We start from the raw sequence: 13,201 nt of genomic DNA, 5'->3' as shown, positions 1-13,201 counted from the left end.
TGAGAAAATAATACATTAAAAAAACAAAACAAAGGAAATAGCAAAAGGCACCACTTTGGGGTCTGCCACAGATATCTACCAAGTTTTACTGACAGATATTTAGAAGTTTGAGAGTTCTGCTCTGGAAACGAAACACACATCTCACTTTTGAGACTAAGTACAAAATGCTTCTATGGAAACCGAGAAACTAAGACATCACAAAAGCCTGTAAGTAGCAAAAGGCACCACGTTAGGTTCCGATTGATATACCTACCAAGTTCTGCAGAAAAATATTGAATGGTTTTTAAGTTCTGCTCTGGAAACGAAGCACATCCCTCCATTTTGAGACTAAGTCTTAACCGTTTCCATGGAAACTGAGAAAATAATACATCACAAAATCCTGTAAATACCAAAAGGCACCACTTTGGGGTCTGCCACATATATCTACCAAGTTACACTGACAGGTATTAAGAAGTTTTTGAGTTCTGCTCTGGAAACGAAACACACATCTCACTTTTGAGACAAAGTCTGAATCGTTTCCATGGAAACCAAGAAACTAAGAAATCACAAAAACATGTAACTAGCTAAAGGCACCACTGCAGCTTCTGATTGGTATATCTACCAAGTTTTGCAGCAAAATATTGAATGGATTTTGAGTTATGCTCTGGAAACGAAGCACATCCCTTCATTTTGAGACTAAGTCCGAAACATTTCCATGGAAACTGAGAAAATGATAAATCACAAAAACCTGTAAATACCAAAAGGCACCACTTTAGGGCCTGTGACATATATCTAACAAGTTTTGCAGAAAAATATTGAATGTTTTTTGAGTTCTGCTCCGGAAACAAAGCCTGCCTCACCATAAGACTAACACCAAAATGTTCCATGGAAAAAAAAAAAAAAAAAAAAAAAAAAGGCCAAAACTCTGTAAATAGCACAAGGCACAACTATAGGTTGAGATCATTATATCTATCAAGTTTGGTCTAAAAATATTGAACGGTTTCTCAGTTATGCTCCGGAAACAACAAAATGATTACGGGCGGACGGATGGATGGACAGATGAGGCGTCAACAATATCCCCCCGCATTACATGCCAGGGGGATAAAACTTTGTGTTCTTGTAAGCTTACACTTTTTATCACACATCTTCACATCATAAGTAATTTTGAGACTAAGTCCGAAACATTTCCATGGAAACCAAGAAAATTATACAACACAAAATCCTGTAAATACCAAAAGGCACCACTTTGGGGTCTGCCACATATATCTACCAAATTTTGCAGAAAAATTTTGAACGGTTTCTGAGTTATACTCCGGAAACGAAGCCTGCCTCACCATAAGACTAACACCAAAATGTTCCATGGTAAAACAAAACAAAAAAAAAAAAAGCCAAAACTCTGTAAATAGCACAAGGCACAACTATAGGTTGAGATCATTATATCTATCAAGTTTGGTCTAAAAATATTGAACGGTTTCTCAGTTATGCTCCGGAAACAACAAAATGATTACGGGCGGACGGATGGATGAACAGATGAGGCGTCGACAATATCCCCCCACATTACATGCCGGGGGGATAAAACTTTGTGTTCTTGTAAGCTTACACTTTTTATCACACATCTTCACATCATAAGTAATTTTGAGACTAAGTCCGAAACATTTCCATGGAAACTGAGAAAATGATAAATCACAAAAACCTGTAAATACCAAAAGGCACCACTTTAGGGCCTGTGACATATATCTAACAAGTTTTGCAGAAAAATATTGAATGTTTTTTGAGTTCTGCTCCGGAAACAAAGCCTGCCTCACCATAAGACTAACACCAAAATGTTCCATGGAAAAAAATTAAAAAAAAAAAAAAAAAGGCCAAAACTCTGTAAATAGCACAAGGCACAACTATAGGTTGAGATCATTATATCTATCAAGTTTGGTCTAAAAATATTGAACGGTTTCTCAGTTATGCTCCGGAAACAACAAAATGATTACGGGCGGACGGATGGATGAACAGATGAGGCGTCGACAATATCCCCCCACATTACATGCCGGGGGGATAAAACTTTGTGTTCTTGTAAGCTTACATTTTTTATCACACATCTTCACATCATAAGTAATATTCAATCAACAGCTGGGCTCAGGCAAATCATGTTGCAAGCTAATGAAATTCAGTGCAGATTACAAAAAGTGTTCATTGTACACATCCTAGTAATGTTTTCAAGTGATTTCTAAACATTCAGGGTTTTTCTGATTAATCACATGGACAGCAGAACATTGAACTCATAAAAGACAGCTTTATCTTCATGAATATTGGTAAATTGTGACAATTCACCATTGTCATCCTGTCTTATTCACGGAAGATGTGACCACTCTTTCAGAATGGCCACATTCAGGCTTCGCATGGGCATAATTCTTCCTGCACTGTAATGTCATGACCTTCAACCAGTGCAGATAACAAAAAGTGTTCATTGTACATATCCTAGTAATGACTACACGATGCCAATTAGAAAGTGGTCAAATGCAACATAAGTCATATTTGGGATTTCACTTTCTCAGAAAAGTACAAATTCTAGTACCTTTTGGTTGAGTTCCATCTGGAATTCAAACCCGCAGCCTCAGAGTCAAGCGCCTAATCGCCAGCACACAAAGTCAGCCACCTACCCTGCTCAGACACTGCGACTTCCACTCTACAAAACGTAGAGGATATTCCATTTGGGCTGGCATTATTGGAGTGAGCAGCAATATTCCAGCTAGGTGGTGGCAGCATGTAAATACCTGAGTCTGGATCAGACAATCCAGTGATCAACAGCATGAGTATCAATCTTCCCCATTGGGAACCGATGACCTGTCAACCAAGTCAGCGACCCTGACCACCCATTCCCGTTATTTGCCTCTTATGACAAGCATAATCGCCTTTTGTGGCAAGCATAGGTTGCCATAGGCCTATTCTACCCCGAAACCTTCACAGGTCACATGATATTGGAACCAAGTTGCACAATTTTATGTGGATTTCGAAGATGATTATTTCATGTTTTGAATTTCATTGAAACATGAAAGTTTCATTCAAATGTGAACATATTCTAGGTTAAATTAATTTAAATTTTCAGAGAGATGAGCCGGCATGTTGCAGTAAGTTTTGTGAGTGAAATTTGCCTTAATATTGTTTCAAATAGAATTAATGGTGGGGTTTGGGTGGGGGTGGTTGACATGAAGTGTCAAGTATGGAACAACTAAAACAAGACAGAGCACTGTCTCGGTTGTTCTAGCAGTTTTTGATAGCAAGATCAAACAAGTATGACAACTCCCACACATAACTTTCCATCAGAGCAACTGTGTTATTAAAGTATGTTGAAGGGAGGCCTCTAAAAATGGCGATGAGTAGTTAACAGAATAGACAAACGATTCTTAACTGGCAAGACGGATTGAAAATACAAGCCCAACTTCCACATATTGTCTCATAATTGATGGACCATCACATTACTGCAAGACATTGCTGGTTTCAAGAGCAACAGCAATTGACCAACTGTTGATAACAAGTGTTATATTGTGAATCAGGTTTACTCTGCAATTCACTGACAGGTGCAGCAGAGTGTGGCATAGATGGATTGAGTGTTTTAAATGTCATTAATGTTAGAACAGTTGTTTTGGGCATGGTTCAGGAGCGGTGTACAGAGAGACACTGCGGCAGGCGGAACGCTTTTACATGTTATTCCATGACAGCATCCTGGAAACACACATGGTGCCATTTATCAGCTAACAAATACCATAGCCTGCACCAAGCCAAGACTTGACAACCACGACTTGACAACGTGGATATAACACGTCAACAACCATGACTACTAGGAATTTGCCACAACTCATCAAGAAGACTGACTGATTGACTGTTGTTTAATACCCCACTCAGCCTTAATGCCACTACATGGCAGCAGTCTGTAAATAATAGAATCTGGAACAGACTTCTATATTGTGATCCAGTTTCACACACCATGTACAACATGGCCCAATCTTACACACCATGTACAGAGTGATCCAGTTTCACACTCCACCTACAAGGTGATCACGTTTTTCACACCATGTACAAAGTGATCCAGTTTCACACATGTACAAGGTGATCCAGTCTTACACACCATGTACAAGGTGATCCAGGTTTACACTTTATATATGTATATATACAATGTGATCCAGTTTCACAAACCATGTACAAGGTGATGTAGTCTTACACACCATGTACAAGGTGATGCAGTCTTACACACCATGTACAAGGTGATGCATTCTTACACACCATGTACAAGGTGATGCAGTCTTACACACCATGCACAAGGTGATGCTGTCTTACACACCATGTACAAGGTGATCCAGTCTTACACACCATGTACAAGGTGATGCAGTCTTACACAATACGTACAAGGTGATGCTGTCTTACACACCATGTACAAGGTGATGCAGTCTTACAAACCATGTACAAGGTGATGCAGTCTTACAAACCATGTACAAGGTGATGCTGTCTTACAAACCATGTACAAGGTGATCCAGTCTTACACACCACACAAAGAGTGATCCAGTCTTACACACCACGTACAAGGTGATTCAGTCTTACACACCATGTACAAGGTGATTCAGTCTTAAAAACCATATACAAGGTGATCCAGGTTTACACTTTAAATATGTATATATACAATGTGATCCAATTTCACACACCATGTACAAGGTGATCCAGGTTTACACTTTAAATATGTATATATACAATGTGAACCAGTTTCACACACCATGTATAAGGTGATGCAGTCTTACACAATACGTACAAGGTGATCAAGTTTTACACATTATGTACAAGGTGATCCAGTTTTACACTCTATATATAAACCTAAAGTGTGCTTCTCAACATATATTAGGTCATCTCTTGTTTTCCCAGAATAAGAGGTTTTTGTTTTGGAAGGTCGGGTTTTACTTTTCGCTAGAAAGACCTCTTCCCAGGTTTTACTTTTCCTAACTTTATATGAACATCAACATTCAAATGATACATGAATACTTGAAATCAACTGAAAAATATTGATCAAGATCAAACTGGCAATACAATGTTTTCCGACAGGGGATTGGAACCACAATCTCTCATCCGTAGGCAGACGTTCTACCGCAAGGGAAATCCCTCTCCCTCTGGTTTTAGATTGTCTGCCAAAACAAACCCAACTCTGACACATTATACTGACTCCGAGCCAACCAATCCTTGTCTTACCCATTAATGCAAATACCATATTTTAATGTCTTTTGGTACAACACGGCTGTGAACCGAAACAATCACCTTCTGCACTCCAGACCGACAATCTAACCACTACACCACAGAGGTGGTACAAAGAACAATAACACAAACAAGCTGATTGATTATTTATATACAAGATGAGACACAAAAACACTGTCACTTCAGCGATTCCAACTACATATAGGATAGACCACAAGGGCCCCGTGTTTAATTGTTGAAATGCTGACTTAAACCCCGAGGGACAAAGAATCTCAAAATGATATTGTCAGTAGTGGGAGGCTCCAGCTCACATTGGTGGTTGGCAATACAGCAGCTCCTCCACACCACTCTCCACATTCACAATGGTGATGGCTTTCTGGTGATGTTGCCATCTTCTTGGTGACCAAGTTCTTGTCATGTGGCCACCTCCATCTTGATGACCGGCTTCTCCTCATGGTCGTCTCTCTTCATAATGTCATCTTTGAACTGCTGAATCAACTCCTTGCTTTGTTTCAGTCTCTCGTTCAATTCAGAGATCTCATACCGAATCTTGTTCTTAGCTGACAGAATGTTTGTCAGAGTCCTCTCTTTTTTCTCATCAACTGAAGCAAATATTGCAACATTCCATATTGTCAAAAATGTCAATATAAAAAGGATCATTTCACAAAATGTCACATCAACAAACACAGAAATACATAACAGTCTTCTCTGGCTTTCTTCTTATTTTTATCCAGATACAAAAAAAACCACAACATAAGATCATTATGTACACTGATGATCTTCCAGTGAGAAAACTGCATATTTTCATCAAATAGGAATCAAGGAATAGTTGAAAATATGTTTCCAATAACTGAAGCCTACTTACAGTCCGTCTCGTGTTTGTATGTCCCAACTGGCATCAGACGAACATTGTTCAGGAGCTGCTGTGTCATGGCTGTCGGATCATTGAATACCTGAAAATATCATGTTGCTGTGTTTGAGTGACGGCAACGTGTGCGAAATTCTGATATCACCTTAGATTATAGCAGGAATGCCAGCAATCAAGGATGTCAAACTTATGAGACGCGAGTGAGTGAGTGAGTGAGTGAGTGAGTGAGTGAGTGAGTGAGTGAGTGAGTGAGTGAGTGAGTGAGTGAGTGAGTGAGTGAGTGAGTGGTTTATGTGACTTTCAGCAATATCTCAGCACATTCATGGCAGGACTTTAGTGGAGACCTACAGTGCCTGAATGTGTTTAGTTATTACCACCAAGCTACCACACTGCCCCAAAGACCTACAAGCACCAGCCTGTATGGTAGAGACAAACCAAGCACTAGCATTACAATTACGATCAATCTGGTGATAAGCCAAACATCAGCGGATCTGAAACACAACAAAGGTATGCAACTCTGCACACCCTTTGACACTCTGTTTTCATGCCATGCTACATTAGGTTTGAAAAAAAAAACAGTCAAGGATCATCTTCATCTCTGTTACTCAGAAATACCTATCAAATCAGACATCAAATCTGTGTGAATCTCACCAGCTCATCGTAGAACTCTGCCACCAAGGACTTCTTGCCCAGCATAATGTCAGTCTCACTCTGGAACAGCTTTAGCAGGTGGTACACAGTCACCTGCAACACAAATACAGCTTCAACTTGTGGTATATAGTCGCCAACCACATATATAGATTCAGCAAGGGGTACACAGTCACCTGCAACACAAATACAGCTTCAGCTTGTGAGTATACAGTCACCAACCACGTATATATATTCAGTAGGTAGTACGATACTGGAACAGGGTGATTCTCAAGTTCAAATGACCATCGTTACTCACCGGCCGTTCGTTGGGATCGTTGAAGTAGATCTTAATGACCACCTCAAACTCGCCCCACCCAGTCTCAGTCACTTCATAGGGAGGCTTCATCACCACTGGCAACACAAAACATGAAATCAGTCACCTGTTTTAGTATACAAATCTAGTGCGATAGAAATTTCCAAAGTATTTCAATTCATGACAAGCCGGTCTAAACAGAGTGATACAAAACATGCACTAGAGCAACATATGATTCAGAACTACAGCATAATACTTTTGTCGACATGCAATGAATGCATGTCCCCAGAGTCTCTGAATAAACCCTTTTCTGGCCACAGAACAAACATTAACACCTGCATGCTTTATCTACCATACTTCATCACCTTGTTATGTATAATTCAGGGGGCACAATCTGGGACTTAACTAAATATATTCTACACACCTGATATACATGTATAGGACCAAGGTGCAACCTGGTTTTGTCTGGTGCAGCTAGCTTTCCATTTCAATCTAGAGCAAGTTAAATCAGTTTCTTTAAATCAACCCTCTCTGTTTCATTGCTGAATTTGGATACAAGTCAACAGTGGAGCAAGAGTGCAATAAGAGCAGTGATTTTATGTCCGCTTCAGACACCTGACTCACCCACCTCTATTCTGGTTGGGGTAACTCTCATGAAGCTTGAAGTGCACCTTCTTCACATAAACTGACATGTCCTGTCGAGGAAAGGGGAACAATTATGATATTGATCATCAGTCTGAAAACAAGCAGCTATCAACTAACAATGTGAACATGATTCTTCAGGCTTAACCCACTTTCAACTGGTGTCATGCAGTCTTCAAATGAAGATTACAGCTGCTAAACAGCAAAGTCAGGCATAATCATGCATGATAGGGTTTCTCTAAGCCTGTTGTACCAAGCCTAAGCGGCAATAGTTTTAAAATACCTGAAATCTCTCTCTGAAATGTTGCAATGTTCGTGTTTGTGATACCATTGTCTGGTTCCGATACATCACTGTAATGTTGTATACCATTCCAAAACAGGTAGACCAATTCTGCGAGTTTTATGCAGAGCTTGTGCAAAAAGAAGAAAAGCCAGGTGTACGCAAGGCATGTGCATTAATGCTGACAAAGTTATTGATTCATTAACATGTTGTTTGCTCCCTCCCTCCCATCTCACACACCTGGCTGTTCATTGCACTCCTCTCTCATACCAAATAGTGAACTGTAAATATTTTAATGACTGTTACAGAACCTTTTTGTTTCCAAGACATAAATTCAGCAAAAATCTTACAGACTTGGTCTGATGTTGTTATTGCGATCGGCATTCCATTGAGTATTTTATGTTTATCAGTTTTCATGTTAGACTGCAATTCATTGGTCCACTTTTGATCCAAATGGACTATAATTTCTCTTCATCACCTGTTTCTTCCGGCTTCATCACTTGCACTTTATCAGTCTTGTAAATACAATATCCATTACCTTTTTTAAATGGTATATACTGTAAATCACAAAATTTTTGCGTCATGATATTTTTGCGAGTGGCGACCAACAGATATTTTTACGTCATGATATTTTTGCGACTTGCCTTATTCTCAAAACATAGTTTAGTTTGACAGTTTCAAAGCCTACTTGCATCTGAAAGTTTTAACTGAAGTAAATCCAATCACATATTAAAGTTTGCCGATCATCTTGAACACCATTCAGTGGACTACTTCTGCATGTATACAATCAGTGATGTTTTCCTAAAAACAACACTTGCTGCATAGGCCAGATAATCTTAAAAATGTTTAAAGGGATTAAATTAAATGGAATGACTGTAATAAATTGGCACTGATTAAGGACCAGTTTAGTCAGTGTCGGCGAAGTTGTTGATCTCCAGATAAGTGTCATGAAACCTATCCTATGGTCTCGGCTTTTCAAACAGACTCTAAGGACATAGAATGTGTGTTGCGTGGTTGGCGCCTGTCTGGACAATCAGACGTACTGATTGAGTGAATTTTGTTCAGGTATCCATTGTTTGACATGTGACACATGAGTACTTAGTAATGCGAGTAATTAGTCATTCTTCGAGTTCTTGTCACTGCTTAACATATGTATTGTCTAGATCTATTGTTAATTATATGAAGTGGTGAATAATAAAGCAAAGATAGGACAGGTTGTTTGTTGTCACAACCCCTAGTGTACAGTACACAACCCTGTGCACTTAAAAGAACCCACGAATCCATTGGTATATGACCAGATGGTGGCCACATGAACACGTGCATACACCTAGTTGCAGGTACAGCAACGTGCAGTAAACTTGGACAAAGTGCTGTGAGTATGTGTCCCAGTCCACCCAGCTGTCAATTGGGTACCTCGTTAGGATGAGAGAGCCACAATAAACTTGGTGCGCCTAGTGGCAGCAAGAGTTGTATACTCCCCAGGTAGTTGAGATTGAAATACGATGTGCTGTTGAGATTGACATCCGGTGATCGAGGGAAAAATACCAGCGCCTTGAGCATTCACTAGTGCGTGGATATGTGCGCTATATAAATATCCAATCTATCTATCTATGATTATTCATTGCATTCTACCAGCAAATCGTGTCATGATATTTTTGCGAGCTCAAGTCATTCGCAGTTTTCGCAAAAATATCATGCTCGCAAAAATTCAGAAAATCTCACTTCGTTAAAACATGAACATCAACATAATCCGTGTATATCTATCATGCATACTGAGTTTTGTCTGATTGAAGTTCAAGCTTTGCCATTGTTTACTGAAGTCAGAAGCATTAAGAGAGGCAATAGCACAGCTCTTGTGGGAGAAATCTACACAGATTTACAGGCACTGCATGTAATACCATACTTGAGGAATTCAGTACTTTCACAAGGATATTTTCAAATCGGTCTGCACAACAATAACAAACACTGTACCTCATTCTTGTATGGTTTCACATACACAGTCCACTGGTGAGTGTGTCCATCTTCTTCGCGTTTTTTACCAAAGTAGCGGGCGATGTTCCCATAGACTATCGGTTTGACCAGGGTTACACCCTGCAGACAGAGTAAACGAGAAAGGTTGTCACACATTTCATTACGCAACGAGTCCAACACACAGAAACTCAAGGGGACCACTGTCTATTTGATGATCATGGTCGAAAAGAAGTAAACATGGTCTAGTGGTCCTAGTAAAGATTCATATGAGAGTGAGTGAGTTTAGTATTACGCCGCACTCAGCAATATTCCAGGTATGTGGCAGCGTAGCATAGGTGCCTTTTCTGGCAAGAATGGGTTGCTGAAAGCCTTTTCTACACCAGACCTTCATGGGTCTAATATGAATGATTTGAAGAACACACACTCACACCCTCTCACCCACACACACTATCATCATCATTTTCAACACTTATTACTACTAATACAAGGATGAGAGAAATGTGACAAAGTTCAAAGTCAAGTGAGTTTTATGCAACACTCTGCAATATTCCAGCTATATGGTAGCAACCTGTACCTAAACTAGTCTAGACCAAACAATCCAGTGATCAACAGCATGAGCATAGAAACACAGACATGAAGAACAAGTTATTTCTATCCAACCGTGACCTATTCTCGTTCAATACACTCCAAATGCAAAGGTATGATATACTATACACCTGTACCACTGTATCATGTTCCCAATGTGGGTGTCCCTATCATCATGATCATAACAAAAGTACATCACATGAAAGAAAAACATTACCCATAAAAGCACATCTGTCTCATCATGACTCGTGTCTCTTAGAACTTGCTGACTTTTTGTGCACACCAACATTCACAATACACAACAGGGCTCGAGAAAATTTTTCCACATGATGAGTATCTATATACTTATTTTTTCAGTATAAGAGTACGGGGAAAAGTACTGAATGGAATTTAATGATGTGTAAGTAATCTTGTGTTTTGTTTCATATATGCACCACAACATTGCTACTCTTGTGTAAAGATTTCAATAAACAACAAAACAATACATTTCCAGATAGATATGTCTTTAAATGATTCTAACACCATACATAATTGCTGCGGTGCATATCTACTACCTTTTTCTGATTTTTTTCCCTACCGTATGGCGCATATTTTTTATCCATACATACACTGATACGGCTCTTATTTGGAGTTCTGCACATGATACACACAAAGAGCAGGGTTAGAATTTCTAAGCATATCTGATGCATTCAGTTATCCATGTTTGTCATAAGAAACGAGTACCTCCTGATTTGGTTCATGCATGTCATTGTGTCCTGAGCTGATTCTTGCTCATGATGTCAATGGATAGTTTGCTCTTGACATTCTTACTTACAGCCTGCTGTCATATTTGGAGAGGTGGGGCAGCCTGGTGATTAAAGCATTCATCTGTCGTGCAGAAAACCAGGTTTGATTCCTAACATGGATATCATGAGTGAATTGTATGTACCCTATAGCCTAGCCAAAATCAGAAATGCATATTATTTCAGGTTTATTCAGCTTCGTAGCGTTTTGTTGATCAAACTGCATGCCATTCTGATATAATGACTGTATAAGATACATTTGATGGCATTAGATAAAAATGATGGGGAGTGGGAGGAACTAAAGTAACAAATATTTCGCAATGCACAACAGCACTCGAAATAAGTTAATATGAATGAGAATACAATATTGGTTATGGATGCATAATATATACTCATCTGGGATACTTACATGCTGATTTGGGTATTGGGTACGATTTTGTATTTTGTTTAGGGTACTTTTCTGTATTCAGAAACACACTTGGGTACACATCTGTACACAGCTTTTTGAGATAGGTGGGGTGGTTTTTTTTGTTTGCACACTAATGATGGGGGTGCACAACAAATTTTCAATGGTCATTTAAGACTTACAGAACAAAGAGGGTAGGAGTTGGGTGCACGCCTGCACACACACCCAACCCGCACTCAACCACCGACCCACCATTAACCTGTGCATAGAACATTACTTTCATTCAATATCCATAATCATTATGTTCACGTACAGCTACAAGATACGTATAGGTCATGGGTCAACAAAAATATCCACATAAAAACACAACAGATATTGGCGCCAACAGAGACCACACACCGATATCGTCTCTGGCGCCAACAACAGTCAGTTTGGAGGACTATAACGAAATTATGTTCATTTGTTCCACAGGCTGACTCACCTTTATTCTCCCTCCAGAATCTGGCCCAAAGTCAGCCATAGCACTCTTCGATATGACACGATAGTCAATGCCCTACAGACAAAATGGAAACATCTACTTCCTGACAATTACTGGTAAGGAATAAGATAATGGTTTGCCGATATCGCACAATGTCGACTGTTGACAAACTTACACTCTCGGAAGTCCCGCGATACATTGGTAGAGTTACCTCCCTTCTATATCGGACGAATCAAATATTGTTTTCGGAGAGGATTCCGGAATATCCTGTGCCGTTTTACTGAATTAATACATGCACGTTTTGAGAGCTTCAACAGGAACTGCAAATCATACATATATTACTATCTTATTATATAAAAAGATTTAAATGAAAAATCAACAAAATACCCCAAACCAAACTATCTGAAAACAGAGACCATATAATAGATATTATATGGTCTCTGCTGAAAACAATAACTCAAAATGACCATAAAAGATGTAAGTGAAACGTCCCCGTGAAACATAAATATGTTTTCAGTCGTGAATATAAATGCTTTGTGATGATTATTGATTGTGAATGATAATTACTCCTGCCGCATCAGCGACAAAACCAACGACCAAGCACTCTGAAACACCCGTCAAAACACCAAGCCACGTGCACGTGACACATGTCGAAGCGAAATTCACGAGCTGCGCGTGATGCAATAAATAGAAAAGAATAAAGGGTCATACTCAGGAACTGAGTTACAGTATGAGTGAGTGAGTTTAGTTATACGCCGCACTCAGCAATATCCCCGCTATATATAGTGGCGGTCTGTAAATACTCGAGTCTGGACCAGACAACCAGTGGTCAAGATCATGAGCATCGATCTGCGCATATTGGGAACCAGTGGCATGTGCCAACCAAGTCAGCAAGCCTGACCACCCGATCCCGTTAGTCGTCTCTTACGACAAGCATAGTCGCCTTTTATAGCAAGCATGGGTTGCTGAAGGCCTATTCTATCCCGGGACCTTCACGGGTCTACAGTGTGAGTAAAGGTTAAAGCCACATGGGCAATATTT

General features: G+C 39.6%; 1 protein-coding gene across 3 annotated transcripts; it reads right to left on the bottom strand.

Annotated features, from left to right (window-relative positions):
* Window positions 1-5,339: 5,339 nt before the first annotated feature.
* LOC137268140 (YEATS domain-containing protein 4-like) lies at window positions 5,340-12,824 on the bottom strand. Of its 3 annotated transcripts, none has more exons than XM_067802666.1 (9): window positions 12,728-12,824; window positions 12,336-12,480; window positions 12,164-12,235; window positions 9,910-10,029; window positions 7,645-7,711; window positions 7,020-7,114; window positions 6,725-6,817; window positions 6,071-6,158; window positions 5,340-5,807 (listed from the first exon to the last, which is right to left on the bottom strand). In XM_067802666.1, exons 2-9 carry the CDS (start codon window positions 12,357-12,359, stop codon window positions 5,620-5,622), a joined length of 747 nt encoding a protein of 248 aa, XP_067658767.1. In that variant the 5' UTR covers window positions 12,360-12,480; window positions 12,728-12,824; the 3' UTR covers window positions 5,340-5,619. The 3 variants fall into 3 exon arrangements, with proteins under 3 accessions (XP_067658767.1, XP_067658768.1, XP_067658769.1); XM_067802667.1 differs by having other exon boundaries at window positions 12,336-12,440; window positions 12,728-12,802; XM_067802668.1 differs by having other exon boundaries at window positions 12,336-12,427; window positions 12,728-12,800.
* Window positions 12,825-13,201: the final 377 nt, after the last annotated feature.

This window comes from Haliotis asinina, chromosome 16, assembly GCF_037392515.1.
Source record: "Haliotis asinina isolate JCU_RB_2024 chromosome 16, JCU_Hal_asi_v2, whole genome shotgun sequence".
Classification (NCBI taxonomy): Eukaryota; Metazoa; Mollusca; class Gastropoda; order Lepetellida; family Haliotidae; genus Haliotis; species Haliotis asinina.
Note: the sequence above shows the minus strand (reverse complement) of the source record. Positions and strands in the feature narration are given on the sequence as shown.

What these genes read in the sequence shown, in the direction of transcription:
- LOC137268140 (XM_067802666.1), bottom strand. Translation starts at nt 12,359, where the DNA reads ATGTATCGCGGGACTTCCGAGAGT. An exon ending in ATCGCGGGACTTCCGAGAGT is followed by an intron (nt 12,236 to 12,335) that starts GTAAGTTTGTCA and finishes TTTTGTCTGTAG; the next exon opens with GGCATTGACTATCGTGTCAT. An exon ending in ATTCTGGAGGGAGAATAAAG is followed by an intron (nt 10,030 to 12,163) that starts GTGAGTCAGCCT and finishes CTCTGTCTGCAG; the next exon opens with GGTGTAACCCTGGTCAAACC.